General features: G+C 43.0%; 2 protein-coding genes across 2 annotated transcripts in view; both read left to right on the forward strand.

Annotated features, from left to right (window-relative positions):
* Positions 1-941: 941 nt before the first annotated feature.
* Positions 942-16219, forward strand: FXN (frataxin). Its single transcript, XM_049795447.1, has 5 exons — positions 942-1076; positions 2949-3031; positions 4397-4517; positions 8031-8128; positions 11526-16219. The coding sequence occupies exons 1-5, from the start codon at positions 942-944 to the stop codon at positions 11677-11679; spliced, it is 591 nt and encodes a 196-aa protein (XP_049651404.1). The 3' UTR covers positions 11680-16219.
* Positions 16220-17724: 1505 nt separating this feature from the next.
* TJP2 (tight junction protein 2) overlaps positions 17725-25281 on the forward strand; it is a 68588-nt gene continuing 61031 nt past the window's right edge. The window contains exon 1 of the mRNA XM_049794762.1: positions 17725-17841. The gene's annotated coding sequence lies outside the window, so the exon portion shown is untranslated. The remainder of the gene's footprint in view (positions 17842-25281) is intronic.

Genomic DNA, 25281 nt, shown 5'->3' on the forward strand with positions numbered 1-25281 from the left:
CGAGCAGTTATTCCCTGGTCTGAAAGGATAGTAGGTGAGGTGAAGGTGCACAGCAGGAGCAGTCATGTTACCAAGTGGCTGTCGCAGCTACTTGCCTTTATGATACCAGCCAGAGTCGAGATCCCCAAGTTCTCCTAAGTATGCCAGAAAGGCCGAGCGCTACACCAGGACCCAGCGCCTCTTTTTTCCAAGTCTCGCTGCTGCACGACGTTTACGTTGGACAGCACAAGTGCGAGGCGAAGGACATCCTCCCCCTCTACCGGACTGGTGGGGAAAGGACCACCTCCTGGAAAAGGCAACTCGCGGAGAAAGACCGTGCTCGACTCCAATACAGCTTGGCTGTCTCAGTAGCAAAACATTCGGATTTAATTTGGTCTGGCTGTACTGCGGCTTAAGTCAGACGGGACGGGACGCGGGGCGGGCAAGAGACGATTCTGCTTTTCTCCTTCAGGCGCGATCGCCCCGGCGCGCTTCTCCTGGCTCATGTGCTTGGGTGCCCCGGCGCCCCACAGACCGGCCGCGCCGGCGCTGCCTCTCAGAAGCACCTCGCCCGTCTCCGGACCCGCTGCGGCCCGGGAGGGACCCGACCTGCCGGTGCTGCCCACCTCCGGCCGGGAAGGGCAAAGAGCTCTGGCCGCTCGGGGCACACAGTGTCGTGTCCCCCCCCCCGCCCGCCGCCGGAGCGCAGCGGTGAGAGGGGCCGCTCCGCGCACCGCCTCCCGCCGGGACCGGCCCTCTGCCCCCGCCCTGACGAGCGCTCCGGGCGGCCGGGCCAGGCCTCGCCGGCGGCCGCGCCGCTCCCTCGCCCCGGCGGCTGGCCGCGACCAGCCCCGAGGCGGCCCGGCGCTGCTCCCCGCGACGCCGGCGGAGGGCAGCAGCGGCCGCGCCGCCTCTCCTCCGCCGCTCCTCCCCGGCCGCTTCCGTAAGCGAGCGGCGGCGACATGTGGAGGCCGGGGGCGGCCGGCGCCGTGTGCGCAGCGCGGCGGGCGGCGGCGGCGGCGGCGGCGCGGCGGCGGAGCGGCGGCCCCGGGGGCGCCCCGCTGGCGGGGACGGCCGCCGCCGGCCACTGCCCGACGGTGAGCGCGGGGCGGGCGGCGAGGCGCGGCCTGCGCCGCCGAGAGGGAGGGACGAGGCGAGCGGGCAGCGCTGCCCGGAGGCGGGCGGGGCGGCCCCGGGCCGGGCTCCCGCTGCGGGCGGACCCCGGCGGGGCGGGGAGGGCAGGGCAGGGCAGGGCGGCTGGCGGCGTTCCCTCAGCCGGGCCCGCGAGGCCAGCCAGGACCCCCGCCGGGCCTTCCCGCGGGCCACCTCCTCCCTCCCTGGCTGGGGGAAGGCCGCTCCGCTCCGCGCCGCCCCCGCGCGATCGGCTGCGGGGCGGGCGGGGCGAGGGCTGAGCGGCGGCCCGGCAGCGGCCCTCCCTCCTCCGGCCCTCCTGGCCCGAGCGCGCCTCGGCCGTCCGCCCGTTGGGGCAGGCGGGGGCGAAAGTGCCGGGCCGGCGGCCTGGGTGGTTGCCCGCCCCTGCAGGTTAGAGCCGCGCCGCGCTCTCGGAACGGCAGCGGCGAGGGCTGCCCTGCGGGGAGGCGCCGCAGCCTTTGCCGAGCTCCAGGGCGGCGGGCTCGTTCGGCCGCTAGCCTTTCCCAGGGGCAGGAGAGGCGTGCCGGCCGCCCCCAGCGAGCGCTGGGGTTGGGCCGTGTTGGGGCGGTGCCAGCCGTACGTAGGGCAGCACCGCGCTGGCGGCCTCGAGTCAGGAGCTGAGGGCGAGCGCGCCGGGGCAGCTCCGGCCTCTCGGTGTGGCCGGGACCCGAACGCGTTTGCGGTCTTGCAGCTTCTGATCCTGAGTGCGTGTGAAGGAAGTGCTGAAGGGCACGGTCAGAAGCATGCAGGCGCCAGTGCGTGCGTTGTGTCAGCCTGTGCCATCGCGGTGGTGCCAGGAGTGTGCTGTCCGCTGTCCCGTGTCACGGCTTCGGACTAACGGACAGGTTCATCTGTAATGCCTGAGGACAGGTGCCAAACCGTGTGGGGAGAGAGATGGTTTTGTGTTTTGCTTGTGCGTGCTTGGCTGTCGCAGTTCCTTTTTAAAGGTCACTTGCCTTTCGGCTCGCCCTGTTAGTTTTCAAAACCTCGTGCAAGTACAAAAAAAGCAATCAAGAATGCTGTCTTACCCTTCATCCAAAAATACACACCTTCACAGGCCAGGTTAAGAAGAAAGTGGCAAGCCTGCTGTCTTCCTGGCGGAGAGCTTAAGTGCTTCCGCTAGTGTGTTAGGCGAGGGGATCGACTTTATTTTTACACGTGTCGATGTATTGCTTCCCCTCAAAGGGGTTGTCCGTTTTGCTCCCTTGTCTTCTATTGCCCGTATGTTGATAGAGCTTTTCTGTAATTTTGACTTGTTTTTTAAAGCTTTTTTTAAACAGAAATTAGAAAAGAAACAGCTTGTTTTACAGAAGAGATCTGTAATGCTAAGTGTGATGTTAGCTATTTTGTAAGTAAGGAGGATTCGTGGCTTCTCTTTATTTCAGTTGAATATATTCATGACTCCTAAGAGAGGGACATGAGCTGTTGACAGTGAAGCATTTGAGTAGTGGATACTTGTGAAAATCTTGGCCTAAGCCAATTGTCTGAAGTTGCTCAGTAATTCTGTGGCAGAGCAATAGAAGAGAGAACAGTTCTTCTCTTTCCTAGTTCACCGTTGTATGAATAAAATTCTTTTTTTGTCATCGATTTGTACCAGAAGACGATATTCTATGTTGCCAATCATCCAAGGACTAAAGCTGCACAATTCTTTCTATATTAGCTCTGTGATATAGAATATGAATATTTCACTGGGGGGGGGGGGGGAGGGGTGCGGAAAGGTCTTCAAGGATCTATTTAATTTATGTGACAAACACGTGATTTATAATTTTTTGTGTTTTAACTTTTAATTCCACTTTACTTATGGTGACTTTGAACAGCAATTACCATGTGCTTCAGAGGTGAAGAGCAAGCCTGTTCAGTTCATGAATTTAAGAAATGCAGGAACTCTGAATGACACAAGGTAAATTTTATATTGAGATATTCATATCAAAATACCATCTCTGCATTTTAAAATAATTTCTAGAAATGGAAAGACTGTCAAACTAATGTAATATTGATATGATGATGTAAAAGAAAAGCACAGTTTTAGCAAAAAGCATTTTGAGTGAATTGGGAAATCACTTAGGAAGTAATTCATGTACCTAAACACAGGTGTCTAGCACCATTCCACATGTTAAGGTACATGAAATTTCTGCTTGCGCTGAGAGGATGTGACGTGGTACCTGTCAGAGACTTCTCCCCTTCTGATGCAGCACTTGGAAGCCCAGTGGAGGATTGTGCAGATGTCTAAAGTGGCTCTTACCGTTAAGTACCTGAACTGCACCCTGAACCAGTACATGAATCCTGCCTAATCCTAAGGTTTCCATTCTCCACACCCTTAGGTGTTTCTGTGGTGCCCCTCACATATGTGGCATAGACTCTATTTCAGTAACTGGCTAGCAAGAAACTTTTTTAAAAAAATTATGGTCTATATCATCAGCTGAAAGATACTGAGTCACCATAGTTCATAGTAACTGTTGTATTGCCATATCCATTAGCAAAAACTGAAACAATTTCACTGAATTGTCTGTGGTTGGAGATACCCACCAACATACTCAGTTAAAAATAGACACTGGTATGGATGGAAAAACTTGGGTGATTTAATTACATTGGGTTAATTAAACTGATCTAGACTTTGTTCCCAGTAACTTTTTCTACTTATTTGAAGAGGATAACAGAAGCAGTCTCACAAGCGCTGTAAGCCTCACACAAGGGTGCTTTGAGACTCTCTGAAGAAGGTGGTAATTGCATGTATTAGTTCGTAAGCACACTTTAAATAATGTCTAATTACTGGGCTGCATTGATAATTCCAGTTGAGGAGTCAAATGGTGTACATAGAAATGGCATGTGATAGTGATGTTTCTAAACTGCTTATAGTTACAGCATGTTTCTTAGAGTCAGATGACGTAAGCTTCTAAACAGGAGATGCTTGTCTCTATTCGTACAGTTCAAAACTTAGTAATTCTTGCACGAAGTCCTTTTATGAAAATGCCTCTTTTGGAAATCTCACTCTGTCCTCTTAGTACACAGGGCTCAGTACATCTAAGGAAAGAAGTACATATTCTTCAGTTAAGAGATCAGTACTACCAAAATTTCAAAATTCCAGCTCCATTTATAAGGTGGATTGTTACCTACGTTACCTTAAGAAAAATTACTACTTGTTCTGTATGATCATTTCACGTTTACTATTTCCTTCAAGGTCATGGTATTGGTATGTTTTTATTATAGGGAAAATACTGTCTTCCGTGTTTTTCCTCCTAATTATGGGCTTGTGTGTCATTTGTAGCTCTTTAGATGAGACCACTTACGAAAAACTGGCTGAAGAAACACTGGACTCCTTAGCAGATTTCTTTGAGGACCTGACAGATAAGCCCTTTACCCCAGAAGATTATGATGTCTCTTTAGGGGTATGTTTTAAACATTCTATTACCACTGTAATTATTGTAGATTTATTTTTTTTTCTTTGAAGGAGAATTTTAAATTAGTCACCTTAGTGCAAACACTTAAAATACAATGAGGTTTTGCAGCTTTATTGTTAAAATAAGCCTGTTTATACTGACTGGAGCAACTGTTCTGGTAAAAAGTTACACATGCTGTTGTATGATTTGAGGATTTAAAATGTTTAGTGTATAGAGAAAGACATAATATAGAATAATAAATCAGCACAAGAGGAGACAGAAACTGGTTTCTAATTTCACAGTGGTCTATAAGTTTTTCTAAACACGCATAGACCTCTGACATCAGCAGTCACTTCCTTCCCGATGACTAGTAGGACAGGCCTATGCGGCATAGTACATGTACATCATGTGTAATTGGTAGAGCAGTTTCTTTGATTGCTCTGAATACTGAGAAGCAGCATTTGTCTTGACCAGGTAGAGCACATTTGTCCTGGCTTTACTGATGAGAGCCTGTGGTGGATGGAGAGAAGCAACAAGGTGATGCAATGTTTGGATAGGTGGTTGCAAAAGTGAGACCAGAGCATACATGGGGAGAAGGCTATTGACACAGGAGACATTGGGTGGCTGCTAGCCCAATAATTGGATCCTTTAATAGGTCAGCCACTCAAATTCTTTTACAGGAGTGACAGACTCAGATTAAAAATGTCCATTCTATTGGTATAGGGAATTTATTAGGTTTTTATACAATTCCTGAAGTGGTTTGTATGTTACAGCTCTCTACGTGACTTGGAGGAGAGTGCAGTTTCTCCCTACACTGCTGTCTGCAACACAGGTCTTTCACTACTGCATTTTTTGAGGTCACATAATTGCTGCTCCCTCCCTTGTGTCTTAACACAAGGAGGCTGCTTTCTACTAGCCCTGTCAGTTAAAAGTTTTATGCTCAGGGACATTGAAGTAGATGGTTTGGGTTGCACTGTGCAAAAACCCAGCCAACCCTGTAGTTTTCAGACTTGCTCCTCTAACTTTGTCATCATAATGTTCATTCTTTATTTCTTATAGCTAGGATAGAAAATAATGTATTGTTAGTAGGATTCTGTTGTTGCCCTTAGCAAATACTAATTGTTGCTTTAAGTATGTAGTTAAATTTATAGCTAATTTTTTTTTCTGGTGAAAAGCAAAGAATTGTTTAACCGTTACTATTCAGTATGTCTTAACATATGAGCACCTATTAGCCTGATTTAAAGAGCTTAGGACAAGAATTAGTAAAAAGATTATAATTTACCTCTTTAATATTCTTAAACACTTAATTATATGAAGGTGATGAGTCATCTTAACAGAATTTTATCTCCAGCCACTGTAGCGTGGATTGTGTTTGAACATTGACTCACTGTGAGGCTCAGAAGTAGTTCTTTTTACATCCATCTTAATTTTTACCAGTACTCCTTTGTTGCAGTGACTGTATGATGACATAACAATATGTTGTCGTTTCTGTTAAGACTGAAAGGTTAAATAGTCCCAAGTTTACCAGTTAATTCCAAACAAACAAGGCTAGTGCTATAGCAAGCCACAAGGTGGCGAACATGATAAAGGTCCGTTATGCCTGTGAATTGTTAAAAGCTTGATTTCTTCATGCAATTTGTATCTTCGTATCCAGGGGGAAAAAAAAATCTTTCGAAGAATATTCTTGTTACCAGGAGCTAACAAAAATTCATCTAGTAGTACAAAACTTAAAATATGGTAGAAAAAAATCTTGCAATTTAAGATCTTAAAAACTCAAGTTGTATTTTCTAGTATTTCAAAAGCATTGCAGAATTTCTTGGAAAATGTTTTAAACACAGCATTAGAAGTTAACCTTTATTTAATTTGCAATGACAGAGCAACAACACTCGCCAACAGCTGACACACAATGTAAGCAATAGTATACATTTTTTGTTAACCCTTTGGAAACCTATTTACTTAGAGTGTTTCTATAGCATACAGCATAACATCATAACATCATGCTGAATACTTAATATTGCACTAAAAAGCAGATGGAACAATAGTGAAACCTTTATAGCCCTATTCAGGCCTAATTCGCCAACCTGCTCTTACTCTGCTGTATCTCTACAGATCTAAAACCACTGAGATATAGAAAAGTTTGAATTCTGACAACAAGAGAAGTAGCTTGTTCTTGTCCTTCTTTGCACTAATCCAATATCCAATTAAAACAACTGGTAGGACTATCTGATGGCAATATTAACCAGGGGAGCCTTTTGTTTTTGTTTTATTGATCACAGCTATAAATCCCTTATCAAGCATAGAAACAGCATGGAAAATAAGATAAAAAAATCAGACCTTGAGAGTGTTATTTCATGGCTGGTGATCCTTGAGACATGTCAGAAACCAGTAACACTGAGTTACTGTGTAGGGGAATAAAGCTCCAAGCTACTGCCTGTGCTACAGAGTAAGTTCCCAGGCTGTAGGTCCTCATAAATGAAAGTGGTTTTTCCCCACACTAAGAATTTATGCTTAAAAAATAGCCCTAGCAATGATAGTAGCTCTAGTAGTATCTTCTTACTAAAGCATGAAAAGTATGATTCCCCTAAAGAAGCTTTATCATACTATAGGGGATGAATTATTTGAGAAACTGTAGACTGAATATGAATAACCTATTAGCTGAATCTTCAGACTGTATTCTGTAGAGATACCCTTTTCAATTAGCATAATTCAGGTTATCTGTAGGTTAACTCTAGTCCAAGTAGTGTTGTTCTTTTATTCTTAAAGTTAGGACAGAAATATTTTTGTCAGAGCTACATATGCTTTTCAAATGCGCTTGTGAAAATGTCAGAGAAATGTGAATTGTGTTGTCAGTAAGAAACGTGAGTAAGAAAGAGAAAATAAATCCTTACTAGGATAATGGTCTAAAGCTGGCACGTAACTAAAACAAACCAGACCTCATGGAGTTTAGAAGTGGAATATTTTTGAGGAACGATTCAGGATCTAGGCACTTCATCAGAGTTATTGGAGAAAGAATTGTGTTTATTCACAGGAAAACTGTTACAGTTACTTAAGAAAAGTTAGATAAAATTGCATGGCTCAGGAATCTAACAATAACACATAAAGCTTCTTGACTTTGAACCACACCACTCCTGTATTGTTCATGAATAGAAAAAGTTGTTGTTGGATGATATTTTAAGCATTCCAAAATAGTGAACTAGCAATCCTTTCAAGATGACAGGTCAAAGCTCAAGAGGATTATTTAAGTAGTGCCATTGTGAATGGTGCAAACACTCTAAATCAGACTCTGACCTCTGAGAAGGTTTAAAGTCTAGATCAGACTCAAAGATACGCAGGTTGTCCGAGGTATTAACACAAGTTTTTGATACCTAATGATCATTCTTCCAATCTGTTACTGTTTGGGAAATAGCTGGAATGTGATACAGATATGTAAGTTTCTATTTATCTAGAGCAGATGATGTAATTCTTGTCAAGTAACAGGATGCATATTTTTAATTTCTCTCTTTATTTTCTTTGTGTTTTAAGAGTGGAGTTCTAACAGTTAAATTAGGTGGAGACATGGGAACATATGTAATCAATAAGCAAACACCAAACCGGCAGATTTGGCTGTCCTCACCCACTAGGTAAGTTATGTGTAAGTTAATTATGTAATGTCTGCAGATTGGGTGGAAAGGTACTTCCCCTTTTTTATAGCAAGGCATGGGCTACGTAATATCCTTTTCAAGTAACCGTTTAACTTAGTATATTCTGAGAACATGATATAATCTAAATGTTCTATAATAATTTGTTATAGAGGTTTGAGATACAGTGCAATATACTGACATACCTAATCCAGGAAATGTGTGATACAGAACTTTCATACCCCGTTCTGATCCAAAACCACTGTCTACAGGAATATAGCGTACTCATAGAAAAAATAAACAGCCATAATTAGAAAAAAACCCAACCAAAGCTTCTGTTGGAAAAGAAGTGACGATGATGTTATGATCTAAACATCTCTTTGTATTTAAACAGGGTGGCTCCTTCCCCTTTAAACTTGTGGGATTTCCTGCTTTATATGTTTATGTGCTCTCCCACTGGTTGTTTTTCTCAAACATCTGCACTTTATGGAAGCCTCTGCTAGCTGTTCCCTCTGCCTTCTCTAATGCTGTGTTTCAGTCCGCTCGAGGTTTTCTGATTGGTTTCAGCAGGGAGGGCAGCCAGATATGTGGGAAAATGTTGTAACTGTCTCCCCAAAAAAATCTGTATTCTGTGCCACTATCCCAGGGAAAGAAGTGAGAGAGTTGGTCAGTGTTACTGGTGGAGGAACCAGCTAGCTGGAAAGTATGACTACTACCAGTAACTATGCAGGCGTACCTCTTGAATGTTGTTCAGAAAGAATGTATTGATTGCAAAACCGGGAATGGCTTTGCAGTAGTAGAATTCTGTAGTAGGGTTTGTGTTGGGGGGGTGGAGGAGGGTGGAAAGCACAATGAAATTTAAGATTTTTAGAGAAACAATAGACATAAAATTTACCTGAAGAAAATTCTAATTTTGCTTTAATGTATTTACATTAATGTGGCTGGTGCACAGTGTACTAGGTCAGTAATTTTTTTCTACTAACTCCTATCCCGGAATCCTTTTGTTAATTAAATAATTTACTTAACAGGTACATGTCTTACTAAGGCACAGGACTAGCAAGCTAACAAACCTTTTTGTTTAGACAGATGAAGGCTGTGTGTCAGAATTTATTCATTCCGTATATTTTGCAACAAGCATAATTTCTGAACCTTGATTCTGTTTTAGATGACTGTAAGATTTTTGTTTCACTGACACAAAGGTTTCAACTACTTATGAAAACCAAAATTCAGAGAATTCCTATATGTGTGGGGCCAAGTCTACTTGAGCTAAGACATACATGCTACAGAATATGGAATTTGTGAAAAATTGTTAAACTTTTTTTTTTTTTTGATTGCTCCAGTAGTGAATAAAAATACACAATGAAAGAGATAAATTTGAAAATTCTCTGATGGTATTTTTCATCATCTGTGATGAAAAATGATTCACCTACAAAATCAAGTTTTGTGCTTCCTTAACTGGTATTATGGTAAACAGTGGTGTTTCCTGAAATACGATGCTACGTGTTGACTTATTCCTTAACTTCTGAAAAGCAACCCCAGCAAATACTGTATGATCTGGAGTGACATACTGCTTAAGTGCAATATGCTAGGAAGTGAAAGATGCAAATGTTACTGCCAGTGATCACTTGCATTGAATGTTATATTTGGGAAATTTGTACAGTAAATGTAGAATCTTGAGTCTTTAAGAACATATCCTGAGGGAGACAAATTCTTAAGATGTGAGAGAGAGATTTTCTTGTATTTTTTTGACCTTCTGTTTGCTATCTTGCATCTATATACCAAAGTGAACTTAAGCTTGTGTTTGTAAAGCTTTATTTAGTTGACAATTTAAAAAGGGGGGGTAAGAGGGTGGGTGCAACCTGCCAGCAGTGCAATTGCAGTAATTTCATGTACCTCCTTTGACTGAAAAGACTTTTCAACCTTACACAGCATCTCTTAATAATACCTTAATGTGATATTTTAATTCTTCTCTCTTACTGTTTAAAAATGTATGCAGACTTTCCATGAGAAGTATATTTAGTCTATATTTAACTTTGTAGACATTTTATGAAATTCACAAGATCCTTGCTTAAATTATTAATCTAAATGGAAAAAAAATCACATTTGTACAGCATTTTAGAGATTCAGAGAACTATGGAGGTGTTTCATATGCTAACTGTATCACTGATATTTACTATGTAACATATAAAAACAGTTCAAGTAACTTAGACGTTTCTTTTCTTTGTCGTTGTTGATTAAATGGCCTGTCTTAGCCTGATTTTCATGAGTGGCTGCATCCCATTCTGTCATTCTCTAGGTGCAAGACAGTATAAACATACGCTTGCGCTGCAAAGACAAAGAAGTGGGAAATGCATAGTAAAGTAACTGGAGCACATAATCTCCATTCCAAATAGTTACCAGTTCACATACAGCTAGTGAGATTTCAGTGGAAGTGGCTTTGATTTGTGTTTGTATTTGTGACTTTTTGTAGTTTGGTTAGTGGTTGTAAAGTTCTTCCTTTGAATATTGCGAGTAATTCAGGATATTCAAAGTTCAGATTAGTGTTTATTTTTGTAGAGAACCGGCAGATTGTTCATGTGTGTATGTAGGAAAGGCTGTTTTCTAGCAGACCTTGTGTGTGGATTATCTGAGTTCCAAGGCATTTTGTCCTATGAGTTCAAGGATAAGGCTGATGGTTTGTTTGTTTATCCCAGTCGACCATTTAATTTCTAGCTGACGTTAACAGTAGTGAGTACTTTTCAATCATTCTCCTGTCTCAGATGTGGAGAATTGAGTGGATAGTAAGGTCTGGAGTGGAGCCCAGGTGCTCAAGTTTCCTTCTTGATGCTTATTGTAGGACTGAAGAATAAAGCCAACAACTATACAATAGCACAGAAGAAAATAGCATTTTAAATACAAATCTCCCACATGCCAATATACTTGCTTTCAGCTGCTAAATTCTTTTGTTGCATCTACAAAGAAAGTGAGAATGGTAAGCTGTGTTGTGCTGTGCTTAGGCTATCTGCATGTGACTGCTGCGAGAACTAATCAATAGCATTAATTCAGTATTATACAGATATCTCTTGTAATATTTGTGTGCAAGAAAATTATACAGGTGAGGGAAGAAGGGGGCAATGGAAGAAATTGAGGAAATCACTGCCAAAAGCAAGAAGGGAAGAAGCTTGTGTCCACTGGGAGTGACTGATACGTCTTGTCACCTTTCAGATATATCTGTTGGATGGCTCAGTGGTTCCTGGCAGATCTGGCCTTTTCTGCTCCAATTCCTCAGACTGCCCACCAGTCCTTCTCCATGCTGTCTGTTCCTTTTCCTGGGCACTCTCCGGGGTACTTTATAAATACAGGCTTCCAGCAGCAACTCATGAATAATCTGTACTTACACAGAGTGTGTTTTGTTTTCTAGTGGGCCCAAGCGCTATGACTGGACTGGACGGAATTGGGTGTATTCTCATGACAGAGTATCCCTTCATGAACTACTATCAAAAGAATTTTCAACAGCCTTAAAAACTAAATTGGATTTGTCCTGCTTAATATATTCTGGGAAAGAAGATACTTGATGATATTCTACCTCATGGAAGTTTAAAGACTTTAACCGCAAGCGAAGCCCTTCTTAGGTTTCTGAAGTACCTGAGCTTAATTCTGTTGTTGTTTTTCCTGACATCACTATGTTGTGCAACAAACCTGAAAATAATGTGTTTTTCTCTAGTGCTCAGTCTTTGGATTTCTGTGTCACTGCTTGAATCTGTGTCCATGTAGTACAGGTGGTTGAGGCTGCCCTTCCTGTCACTGCATTTCTTACTGCAGAAGTAAGTCATGAATTCTTACTGACTGTAGCCTTGTTTAGACTGGCCCAGCTGGTGACTTCTGACTAGCGCACAAATGCTAAACTTTCGGTGAGACATTCACCCCCAAAAAGAAATGCCTGTGAATCGCATTGACATAAGTCATGATCCTGTTAATGCATTGCAGTAAAATTTGTGGCTATTGCGAGAGAATAATGTATCAGAGCCAAATTAAACATGTCATAAATGAATTACTGTGGCAGGTAGAAACTTTTCATTTTGTATCATGCATGTAATAATACTTCAGAACTTGCACTTTTCTCCAAATTCTAAATTCTAGTTTCTTTTACGTTAGGATTTTTTTTTTTTTTTTTTTTTTTTAGCTAAACTTTAAATTACTTAGAGGTCTGTGTGGTTGTAATCATCATATGGAACTGGAAAGGCAGGTATGTGATGTTTAAGTTGTGCAGCAATATCTCTGCAAACACTTCATTCTGTTACTGTGGATTTCTCTGTCTGATCCCTTTTGTTCTTCAAACAGTAAAAATGCATAATTTATTGACCTTTTTTCTTTTAGTTGAGCAAAATTTGCACTAATTTTGTTTTGCTGCATTTCTTAAGTAAGTGGGCTTAGATTATCTTTTTTCACTATGATACAACAAAGCTCCCCTTAGTACCGTGCTGACGCAAAAACTTTTGCCTTTTTGCTTCTTAGAATTGAGTATGGTACTTAAGCTGATGAAGCTGTCTTTTTCAGTCTGTTAAAAAATGAGAATGAAATAAATTATATAATCTGGATTTTAAACCAAAAAGCTTTAAAAGAAATCATGAATTGCAAGAAGAATGCTTCAACACTTGCACTGTTGTATTATTACCACTGGTGGGATTTAATTGCCTATAAAATGGAAGCACAAAGTTGTTGACTAATTCTTGAGGAAACAGTTTATACCATACTCTTATAAATTGTTTATCAATATATGAAAAGATGTTCAGTGCAAACTATTTTTCTTCTTGATTCCTCTGACATTTGTGTTTAGTTTGGCATGTTCTCTGGCTAGCTAGAATCATTCAGATGTGATTAATTTTGTCACTGAAAAACAATAGCTATACAGTATTGTTGCCCAGTATTTGCATTTAAAGTATAAGCATTGTTACCTGCCATTTTTCACTATTAAATAGAGAATAACATCGTACTACAAGCAGCTCTTGGTTAATTGTGCACGCTGTTTGCGTGTTTTTCAATCAAAATAAAAAATACAACCATTATCTGAAATTTCAACTCTACTGTATCAGGTAAATACAATGACTACCAACTCATATGAGTACAAGAGTAAAAGATGTTTGGGTTTTTTTAACGAAGGAAAGCTAAAAATAGAACATCTTTTTACTGTTTTGAATTTAGAATACTGAAAATCATTTACAGCATATGGGAAATGATAGCATTTAGCTCAATCTCCTAGTCATTCAAATAGCTATTTAAACACATTTGTACAGATGTTAACAACTTGATATTTCAATCCAGGATACTTCCTCCTGGTTCTTCCTTTGCCCGATCGTGTATAGCTTGTGTCATTATTTTTCTGATTGACTTTTCAAAAAAATATTTTCTTAAGTAATTTGCATGCAACATACTCTCTAACATGCATCTGATTCATATTTGGAGGTTCAGTCTTCACTCTCTTGCATCTTGTGCAAATGTGTATACCAAAATAAAAGTTGCATGTAGAATTCCTAATTCATTATGTAAAGGTGTGATTTCAGGCTATGATGATAAAGCTAAAGACCGCAGACAAGCGTATTGTTTGGAATTCTTTATGTTTCCTAAAACACTGACTGGAAAGATTCTGTTCAAAATTCGGCCAATCAGGGTGGATTTTATAAGACCATTTCAACTTTCACATTTGACATGCCTTGCCCTTCACCCATAATGCTACTGCTATTTATGCAAACAGTTTCCTGATTTTAGGTATCTGAGTAACAAATGGATTTAATCTAACCAGTGAACATAAATAGTGTCAGCAAGTTAGAATGAGTTTTATCTCAGTGTACAAAATGAATCATAGGATGTGACTCATTTTTTGCTCTAATACTTGCATCAAAGTGTAAGTAAGGGCAAGGACCCCATCAGCCATCATGCTTGTACAGTGGAGGCACAGGACGAGCTCTGATCCTAATGTCAGACTTTGCGTATTGCCCCAAGGCAAGTAACTCTTCCATATTGTTTTTTACTTCTGTAACTTACTTGAGTAAGTTCTGTGGTTACCTACCTTACATCATGTCAATTATTTCTTGCTTTACCTCCCAAAAGAAATAGCTGAAGGAAAATCCTTTGATATTCACTGCGAACAGTTAGTATGGGTAAGAGCCGTCGCATTACTGGCAGCATTTTTGCCACAAGACTTTGCCATCTTCAGTGAAGGAAAACATAGAGAGTACTTTTGAAAGAAAAGTATTGGGATTTGTAGCTGTACTGAATGCTCAGGCTCAGCAGAGGAAGCGGGTGCATTGAGGGTTTTTTACGTGTATCAGAGTTTTCACCAAAAGCTAATCGCTCTTTTTGTTGATCGTTTTTTTCTGCTTCTGGCCTACAGTCTGAATGTCCTAGCATGTCCAACCTTGCTAAAGTTCATTGTTTCCTGTGTGCCAGTGAGTTCTTTGGAAGTCTCCATTGATTCATGTATTGAAGCTTACAGCAACTGCTCGCCGTCTGTATTGGTCACAAAATACTACATTTGCTTGACAGGAGTTAACGTGCTTAAATGCTTGTCTGGTGTTTGTTGGTTCATTTTCCTTTCCACTTGTGATAATTTTTAGGAAACATTACCTCTTCCCTGCAAGACTGTTCCATGTGATGAAATTATCCCATCTTGTTTCCTTAAAATTCCTGAAGACTTTAAGCAGCTTCAGTAAATGGGATAAGACCTGTCCTGAAGAGGTGGTAGCCAAATGAAGGGGAATTCGCAGGGAGGTTTGTGTTTGGTTACTTCTAGTTTCTGGTTAATGGTTGAACTCCATGATTGTGCTAACCAGCTCTTGAATGTGTGGGAGTCCTGGGAAGGAAGGCGGAGGCTTGCCAAAATACCTGGAAGAGCATTCAAAATAGAAGAGGAAGCATGGGAGGGGCAGAAGTGAAGGCTATCAGGAAGAGATTAACTTTGCCCAACGGCTGATGTCATTGGCAGGGCAAGGAAAGACTAGGGGCAAGCTGCATCATGTTGTGGCCCCTTAGGGGATGGTATTTTAAATTGACTGCACACCACTGTTTATAATTGTAGCCAATCAAACACATTCCAGACCATTTTGCTATTGAGATTTTTTTTAAAAACTCCCATTTAAAGATCAGGACAAATTGTTGAGAGTTATGTCCCTCTCTGTCCCAGATTGTCTCTTATGTAAATTGTACTGTTGGCAGTCGTAGAACAAAAAGACAAGATTCATGGCCCCTACCAAAGAGATAGCCAGCAGAGGCTGTTTCGCTGGGGGTAGAATAAACAGACGGAGGAACAAATAAAGTTTTTTAAACAGTTATTAGCTACAAACTTTTTTTTTTTGGGGGGGGGGGGGGGGAGTTCAGGTTACGGAAAGACAGACAAGTTTAGATGGGAAACAATAGATGTTTCAAACAAGCCGTATAATGTTGCTACCCTCTCCAATTTGCTGAATTGTTTTAAAAATTGTGTCATGGTAATTATGCTAAGTGGTCAGTATTACAATGAGTAATTTTGTAAGCATTGTTAGTTTCCAGATGTAGGCTCTTCTGGTAGCCATCAGTGTTCTCTACTGTTCTACTAAAAAAAATGAGGTATACATTAAATGTGTCAATAGTATTACTCCTTTTCACAGCATTTGAGAACTACTGACCAAGCACTGTAAGACCACTATTACAAAAGTAACCTCAGAAAAAGGAAAACATTTAGAGAACTAACAGATGAAGGTTTTAAACATTCATTAAGGAAACAGACTCCTAGCACAGTGTAAACCAAATGATCTGACACATACCTGGAAGTAAGACTAAATTTCCACTCCTCATGCCTTGATTGTGCCTGCATGCAATATTGTATTACGTGCTGATCGCTGAGCCTGTCTATAGCTGACAGAAAATGTCAATTACTGAATTAGTCCTTTTTTTTCTTCCCCCTCGGTTTTGCTGTTTGGGGCTCTTAGACTGCGACGGTCCCTTGAAGACCACTGTATGCACATGCATGTTAATTATTAACTATAGCTACAAGCAGGCTTTTTCAATATGTTGTCCGAATGCAGTTTCGTATTTGCTGTCAATAAAATAGGCTCTTTCAGGGCCTCCTTCCAAAGTCCATGAAGAACAGTTTGCCTTCTTTATCTTAATTTCCGTATGAGGCGTACTGCACAAACATCATCTGCACTTAACAAGGAAGAAACCAATCTGAATTAGGAATGCTGTGGTAATCTAGAAAATGTAGCACCTGTTGAAAAATCATCTGCCCTTTCTCACCTGCACCTAACAACAAACCAGAAAACTCGTTAAGTAGATTTTGTTTCACAGGCCTGATACTGGGTTAAGTGTACTGTTTCATTTTAGAGGGGCTTGCACGGGGTTTAACCGCCCAGGAGAGCAGATAAGGAATTCTTGACAGTGACGTTTAGTGCTTTACAATGCAGAAGAAATACAAAGAATCCCGTCAGGGCTGTTTGGCCTTGCCTTTCTCATTTCAGCTGCAGGACATGAGTGATGACGCAGAGCCGATACCTGTGGAACGCCAGTCTTAAGCGCAGTTCCCTTTTGCTAAATTAAGGTTTCCGCATCAGTATTGGTATGACGCTGTGTGTTCTGGCCTGGAAATGAAGCTGCTCTGCCTTCTGCTAATCCTGGGTGTTTCAGCCACGACCGATGATGTGAACACCCAGCTCCTCAGAGCTGCCAGGGCACATCAGTAAAGCAGAAGGAAGTTGGCCACAGTTCTTCTGTGATAAAAGGCGGCCGGGGGGGGGGGGGGGGGGGGGGAAGCAGATGCAGAAGCAGACGTACAGCAGACTGCAGCGTGGTTTTAGACGCTGTTTCAGAGGTCTTCCAGAGAAAAGTTTAGCTGGGCAATGATCCCAAGTTCCTAAGAAGACGATGAAGTACACGGAAAAGACACAGGCGCCGGGCGGGGTGATAAGTGCACCCCGGGAGCAGCAGCGGGGAAAAGGCTGCGCCGGCCCCGGCCCGCCAGCAGCCCGCCCCGGCCGCGGGAGCTACCGCGCTTCGGGCGGTGCCGGGCGGCGAAGGGAGGCCGGGAGGGGGGCAGAGTCGGGCCCCCGCTCCCAGGAGAAGGGACGGGCTGAGAACAGCCGGGGGGCGAGGCGGCCGGGGCGGCCCCGCCGCGGTGACTCAGCGGCGCGGAGGACCGGGCTGCAGCCGGTATTTCCTGTTCCCCCGCCCGCCGCCGCGTGTGTGAGAGAGAGCGGGCGAGCGAGCGTGACTGTGTGTGAGCGCGGGCAGCCGGGCGAAGCCACCCCCCAACTGGGGGGGGGGGGGGAGTGGCGGCGGCGGCCGCAGGTGGAGCCGCGCCTGCGGAGGGGGCACGCCGCCCGCCCCCCGCCCCGTCCGGCCGCCGCCGCCGCCCCTCCTCTCCGCCCCCCTGCCCTCCCCTCCGCCACCTCCCCACCTGGGGGCGAGGCCGGCACCTGCGGCGGGAGCCCGCCCCAGCGCGGCCGCGCCGCCCCCGCCCGCGCCCCGCAGGAAATCGCCCGACTCAGCGGGAGCGGCCGCAGCTCGGGCTCGGTGCCGCTGCCGTCGTCGTCGTCGTCGTCGTCGTCGTCGTCGTCGTCGTCGTCGTCGTCGTCGTCGTCGCAGCCCGCTCCGGGGCGGTGGGGCAGGGCGGAGGACGGGGCAGGGCAGGGCGCGCAGTCCCAGCGCCGGGCCGCCTGCCGGGACCTCCGCTGCCGGACGCCGCCGCCACCTCCGCGAGCAGGCGAGTATCCCCGCGGGGTCCGGCTGCGCTGGGCTGCCCCCGGCTCCGCGCCGCCCCGCCGGTCCCCTCTCCTCTCCTCTCCTCGGGCAGGTGCGGTGCTCCGCCGCCCCTCGTCCCCCCCTGTCCGGCACCGCCACTGCCCGCTCCGGGGGCCGCGCTGCGGGGAAGAGCTGCGCGACTTATCCCTCTCCCTCCTTTGTGTGCTTTGGGTTTTTCTTCCCCCCCCCAATTCCTCAGGCGCACTTTGCCTTCTTTGTCCGCGGGAGCCGAGGCGGGGGCTGCGCTCCGCGCTCCCGCCGCGGGGGTCACCCCCCGCCCCCCCCCCCCCCCCCCCAACGCCCGGCCCGGCCCCGCTCCCGCCGCCTCGCACCTGGGGCGCGGGAGTAGCCGGGCTCGGGTCGGGGATCGGCTTTTCCCTAACGGGATTAAGCGGCTCTCGGTGACTTTTTCCGTGCTAAGTACTTTCCGGGAGAGTGCGATACTACGTGGGAAGTGGGAGAGATGTCACCGATGAATCAGGGTTTTTGTTTACCCGGGTTTTTTCCCCTTAGGAGGGGCGGCTGTCGTGTGTCCGTCTCCCCCCCCCCCCCCCCAGGCGCACACCCCCGACGGCGGAGGCTGGGGCTGCCTTTGTTACACACAGAATTCCTGAAATCTTTATGTTGGCACATCCCGAGTGGATTCCAGCCGTGCCTTGGGCTTTGGCTAACTGGGTCAGGGGAAGTTTCAAGTTAACAGGGAACTGTAAAACAAAAGAACAGGCAGTTCCAGGAACCAAATGCTTGATTGCCCTGTTAAAGTGCCTTGGCATCGGCCTTGTTTGGCCTGCTGGAGCCCAGGTACATTAGATTTGCATCGTGGAGTGTCAAGGTTGATGTAGCAGTGGCATGCACTTGCTTTATTAGACAACTCTGCCCTTGCTTTCGCCCTGCTTGAAACCTGTTTCCCCTGCGTATTTTCCCAGGATGAAAAAGTATGTGCTGTCTGAACATAACTTGTGTCAGAGTCGTATACTCATCGTTGAGATTGTTTCAGATTGGTTACCTGAAAACTTTCACACCTGTAATGTTACTTTCTGATAGTTACTCACTTAAAAGAGCCAGAATCTCCGAATAGTCTGTTCCCTAGTCTTGATTTATAAACTGGTGTTGAATCCGACAGCTAGGATGGTATCTGAAAGCTCTCAGCCCCACAGCTGTGCTCCAGCAGAGGCCACCAAAGGTCTGCTTTGTTTTAACCTTCGGATGTAATTAACAAGGTGGGATGGTTTGAAACAAATTAAAATGACTTACCTTTTCTTTTACTCAGCAAATTTTTATTTTAAAGGTTTAGGACTGTGATTCAGCTGTGGTTGAGAGAAAAAAGAAAAACATGTGCTATGACTGATGAAATCACTTCTTTTGTTTCTGAAGCATTCATAGTCTAAGTATCCATGTGTAAGGTCGTGCAAGCAATGACCCTGGTCAGCATCCTTGAGATCTGCATGGCAAGGATCAGGTACTGGAAAGCATGGGAAGTTTGCTTGTGTAAATTGATATTCATTGATAGATCATCAGGCTGCTTGAAGAGACTTTGAAAAGCTTTGCATGTGGTAAGCATGTGTGCCATTTAGACATGGTCAGTAAGATTTATACTTAGTGCCTATAAGGGCTTTCATCAGGCTTCTGGGGAAGCTTTCTGCATGTATTTGACTTTTAGGCAAGTTTACTCTTACAGCTGCTTCCAGACTGTTATATGCAAACATGTTCTTAAGCCCTAAACGTTGCATTCAAATAGCGGTAGTGACTCCTCTTCCCTTTGCAAAGGGAAGTCACAATGGATCGGAGAAACTGCATCTAACTTTAATTGCATTCTGCATTCCCCTGCTGCTGTGCTCAGTGCTACTACACTGGGGTTTTGTGAGACTGAAGATGAGTATTGGGAATTATGTAGCGGGGTTAGGATGATCCCAATACTTCGCATGAACTATAATCTCAACAGAGCTCTTCAGAATGAAGCATCAAAGTAATTAAGTGTCTGATACTTTTTTGATTGCTTAATCCCCCCCCCCCCCCCCCCCCCCTTTCCTGGTTCAGTGTCTTCTAAGGACAACCAGGAAATCTTTCTTAGTGATTAAAATAATGTTCAGGCACTGACATGGTTCACAAAATGGGATGTGTTGTACCTTTATAAAACCTAGATGTTTAAAAGCATCAGAAAGTTCCTGGATCATAGTAATCCTCAGCAGGGGAATGGCCTACTATTCCAGGACTACTTCAAAGCTGCATTTAGAGCAAATTTAGATAATAGCATTTGTGTGTGTGTTTTAACATTTACCTATGTTGTCTGTCTCCAGAACTTCCTTGTAGAGTAAAGGAGGTCTCCTGTTACAACTCTTCTCTTTTAATTGCTGAAGTAACAGTATTTACAGTCTCAAGGACAGTGTAACTTTTGTCATGCCTTGGCTGCATCAGTTTCATCCTATTGCAGTAATCCTGGAACCAGTCATTCTAGTAATAGGGGAAAGAAAGCACTGATGTGGTGTAACAGCTACAGTTTGTTGACATTAGAGATTTTTCAAGTCTGGTTTATTTTCAAACAGGTATGACAATACTCATTGCTGGGAAAAAATGATCTTATTAAATCTGACAGTTGTTCCTTGACATCAGCTGCATAAGGCCTGGGAATCTTAATCCCAAATTGCAGTGAATTTCTGTGGACTCTAGACCACTCAAAAATGAGACAATCTATTTGTAAAAAAATACTTACGGCAATAAGGATATAGGACGTAATTTTTAGGCCTGTCTTCTAATACATGGATCTTGCCATAGTAAAGAATGTTTGCAGATGGTCAATTACCTGCAAAGATTGCAGCACTGAAGTGGGTATGACTGGTTTTACGTGGCCATGCTGACATATGCACACCAGTGCGCATCGTCTTTCACAGTTAAAGGTTTGGGTTCAGTCCTGTGACCAAGTAGTCTAAGTTATTTGGGAATCCCCAGAGAAGGACTTGGGTTTAGTTTTTACACAGATTTCTCTCCCAGATGCTTTTGTCAAAATAGAGCTCTTCAACCACAGGGTGCTATTCTCAATTACCTGAACTTATCCTCCTCCTCAGAAAGAGCAGCACTGTTTAGATCCTTACAGTTGCTCCCTTGTAAAGAGTGCTTACTTCTTGTCCCCAGAGTCTTTGGAGCCTCCTGTTGCCCTTTAATGGCCTTTTACCAGTACTAGAATTATCCTAGACCTACTTCAGAAAGTAATTTTTTTCCCACGAATTTTTTTTTTTTTTTTTAAGCTAACAAAGCTTGCATTTAACAGTAGAGGGCTGAGGTTATTTTTTACTTAAATATTACATAATTAACATGGGTACTGACTGCACTGTGAGCATTAAACAGCTTCATGCAGCAGTGAAGACCTCTCTAGGTCATTTCACAACTTACACTATTAATGTTTGGGTTGGGTTTTAGTTTGTTACCGTTGGTTTTTGTTTTCTTTTAAATCAGACGATTGCTTTTTCAAAGTGCATGTTGCTAGGGAATATTGTAGATTTCTGTTTCAGATGAGAATACAGACTGTGGCAACTCCTTTCTGTCCAGCATTAGATGACACTTGTAGCTGTGAACATGTTTAGGATGTTTATGATCCAAGCCTAGTAATGACAGAGTGAGCTGTGGGAGCTCTGGTCTGGTATCTTGCATGGCATCAACCCTGGTGTGTATTCATCAGCTGCAGGCTTTTTTTTTTTTTTTTTTTTTTTGGAAACACAAGCTACCCAAGTCTTCCTGAATTTAGGTCAGCATTGTCATTGCGTATCTGAGTGTTGGAACCTCAGGTAGCCATGTTTCCTAATCTAGGAAGAAAGTGAAACTCATTAGTGCTGTATTTTAACATGTATAACGTGAAAATGACAGACAGAAATACTGTATGATGCAAAAGGAGTGCCAGTAAGAAGTGTGCAAGGAAAAATATAAATCCCCTTTTGTTCTGATTTTTCCCAATGCCTGCTCCCTTTCCATGCTGCTGTCTTTGCTTCTGTTTTGCACTAGCAATCCAGAACTGCTTTTAAGAAATTTCTTTTTATAGTATGCAGATTATCTCTGATGTGGTCTACATACATGTGAAATGTAACATTTAGTATGTCTAGTTAAGTGTGGGTATGTTTTCACTAAGCTACGCATGAGTTCAGATACTTTGGACCACTTTGGATTTTCCCTTAGATTGGCTTAATAATACTTCTCCCAAAAGTCTTTCGTTGTCATTACTCTGTTGTACCAAACTAATTCTTTAACATCAGCCTGCATTGTATTGATAAACTAAGCCTGAACTCAACAATGTTTGGCTTAATCTAAACCAAGGTTTCACATATTTGCTCAAGCTATTTTTTATTTGCTTTGCCTCATTGGTTTGTTTGGGGTTTCGGTTGTTTTTTTGGTTTGGTTGGTTGGTTTTTTTGTGGTTTTTTTTTGGCGGGGGGGGGGGGGGGGGGAGACATTAGAGAAAAACCATAAATCTCTCCTGCACGTCACTGTTAACAAGCAAGGCTGTCTGTAGTCTAGCTCTCTCTCTCTATTCTAACATCTGCTTCATCATCTAGCTCTGCTTAATAGCCAGCAGATTTGACTGCTGGTGTCTCTAGCCTCCTTAGCACAACTTTGTATAAGCTGATTTTGAGAATCTCCAGGAACATATGGACTGTTCAGGCAAGGGACTGTCTCTAAGGAGGGGTCAGAAGCAACTGCGATCCATGAAGCCATGTGAAAGAAGTTTCCAGGTCCTCCTCTTCTCTTTCCATGAAACCATTCCCACCCCCAATCTGATCCTTCGTGCCCCTTTGCCTCAAGATTGTTTCAACAGATCAAGCTTTACATATGCATTGATTGTTTTTCAAGCTATTTCTTAGCTATATGGCTGAAACAACACACATGTGTGTTCTGGAAGTTACATAGTTATTCTTTTCACCGGAGAAAAAGCATGTAGGAAAAGACCTTTGTTTCTTTGCTTTCTTCAGAAGTAAGAGAATTCTTTGGTCTGTAGTTCTTACAGAGATTTTTGTCAAGAGGCAAGAAGGAAAAGGATTTTGTCTCTTTCCAAAGATGAAAGTAATTTGTGGTTAAGTTGGGCAATGGTTGTCGTCTTTGTAGTTGGGTCTGAAGCGACAGAAGATGTGATCATGCTTGTGTCATCAGTTTACATGAAGTATGCTCTACATCTAATTAAGGGAGTATGCTCTAATCCTTGACAGATGAAAACAGTCAAAAGGAAGCCTTGGCTTTGGTCTCATAAATGTTTCTTTAATGCAGAAAAGAGCTTCTGTCATTCTTCCTCCATTCCCAGAAATACGTCTTACTTTCCAAACCATCCACTGCAATAGAGTCTACAGTTTTTACAGTGTGAATGAAAATAAGCAAACTTCAGAACTGCTTTTGCAAAAGTCATCTGGAGAATTTCAGCCAGATTGAAATCGCTACCTCAAGACTGAAATGTTGGTGGGGTTTTTTTCTTGTTTCAGCTAAGGAAGCACAGAAGAGAATAGGGAACTTTGGAACAGATAAAGAAAGCTAACAGTTTTCATGGAGTCCTCTTTCCCTATAGCCAGTGTAGCTTGGTAAGGCTATGACAAATGCTCCAAGCCTTTGGATATGTTGCCACAATGCACTGTATCAGTTTGATAGAAATCCATGTGACTGGATTTTCTTTTTGTAAACTGATTAATAATTAATGTGAGACACCCGTAGGAAGAAGGTTAGCAGAGAATGAAAATATAGTGAATAAGAAAAGAAATATTATTAGCTGAACTGTGAGGAGGTTTCTTACTGTTATCTTTTTGGATTTGACTGAGAGACATGAGTTCCTGAAGTTGACACAAGTATTTTTCTTAACAGCTTAATTCTTAGATTATGTTTGTTCACTTGTATGTTCCCAGTTAGGAAAATTGCGCTGTGTTCTTTCCAGTAAAACTTGGTGTTCGTTCTTCCTGAAAAAATACAAAGCCAGAAGGGGAGTGGATGATAACTCCCCAACAGGAAACAATGGATAAAGGTATGTTTTAGACCTTTTGTTTGCTCTGCAAAAGCCATCCTTCACTAACAATGGATGTACTAGCAGCTTTGAGTTTCTGTTTTCAAATAAAGTTGAAGGAAGCTGATAAACTGTGAGTCAGTCTTACTCCCTTTAGATACCTGGAGATTTCATGAACGATTTAGCCAGAAGCAGTACTTGGGAGTTACTTGTGCTTATTGTGTGAGCGTGCCTTCTCTGTATGCAAGGCTAGTTGTGGGACACCTATCCTAGTCAGAATTAACTGGCTTTGCCCAGACAGAAGATGGATCAGAGCTGTACTAAATGCTTTTTAGACTTTGCATAGGACTCTGGCTTTGAAAAGTACTTTGGGGAAGTTTTTGTAAGAACTGTTTCTTAGATCCGTAGTGGGAAAATTTAGGCTTAAAAAAGCGTTAAGGGGGACAGAAGGAAGTACCAAAACTTCACAGGAAAAACTGTGGTAATACTGATGTCACTAACAAAACTGACTTTGAGGGAAAACTGGATTTTATCAAAATGTTTCTGCATTTAAGTAAAATTGAATATTGTCATGGACTACTACAGTCAGAGAAGGTTCTTAAAAAAAAAATGGAATCCTCAAAAAAACCTGCCCACTTATTGTCTTTTCCTAGTCAGTACTGCCTTTGCAATAGAGCTGCCAATGCTATCAGAAGTCAGGATGCATGCAGGCTTAATGATGTTAGCTGTGCTTGCAGACATCTAGTAGTACTTCGCTTTCCTAAGCTTCTTAGTACTTTGTATACAGATGGTTGAAGTTGTAGTTAAGTGTTTTTTTGGACCTGGAATAGTAATTCTTTGCTTAATTTAATTTCTGTGGTTTTAATATATTAATTTTCTTAATACATCAGAAATTTTCAGACTGCATATTCCTTACATATCAGCATGCAACTAGGTAGGTGAAAACTAATTTTTTTCTCCTGACAGTTGTTTGCAGTGGTACTCCCTGAATCTAAAAGATGCTTGATTTCATTTTGCTCTTCTAAGATCAGTCCCATGGATTACTATTTAGTAATAACTTGAGATAGTTTAGTGTGTGCATGTGTTAACAAACAAATGTGACTGGATATTAAACGCCAAAATCGGGTAACACAGGATTGTAAGTAATATGGGACGTGGCAATGGTGATACAAACCTTGTTAAGAGCTGAATATTTTACAGCATCAGTAATGAAGACTAGTGGTTTTCATCTTAGCAGTTTCTAAATAAGTAGCATGCAATACAAAGTCACCCCAACAGAAATATAGGCATGCCTAATAATACTTGGGATTAACTAAAATATGCAGTTTACAGAGGGAGTTGTGGCTGAAGTCTTAAGTCTTCCTTTCTCATCTGTTCTTTTTACATTTTTATCTATATTACTGCATAAATACATAATATTTATATATGTAATTATATATAA

The sequence above is a fragment of the Accipiter gentilis genome, chromosome Z, assembly GCF_929443795.1.
Source record: "Accipiter gentilis chromosome Z, bAccGen1.1, whole genome shotgun sequence".
Classification (NCBI taxonomy): domain Eukaryota; kingdom Metazoa; phylum Chordata; class Aves; order Accipitriformes; family Accipitridae; genus Astur; species Astur gentilis.

Bases quoted from the DNA above. Each gene is read 5' to 3' on its own strand.
- FXN (XM_049795447.1), top strand. From the start codon at position 942: ATGTGGAGGCCGGGGGCGGCCGGCGCCGTGTGCGCAGCGCGGCGGGCG. The intron at 3,032-4,396 runs GTAAATTTTATA...TGTCATTTGTAG, and splicing joins GGAACTCTGAATGACACAAG to CTCTTTAGATGAGACCACTT. The intron at 8,129-11,525 runs GTAAGTTATGTG...TTTGTTTTCTAG, and splicing joins TGGCTGTCCTCACCCACTAG to TGGGCCCAAGCGCTATGACT.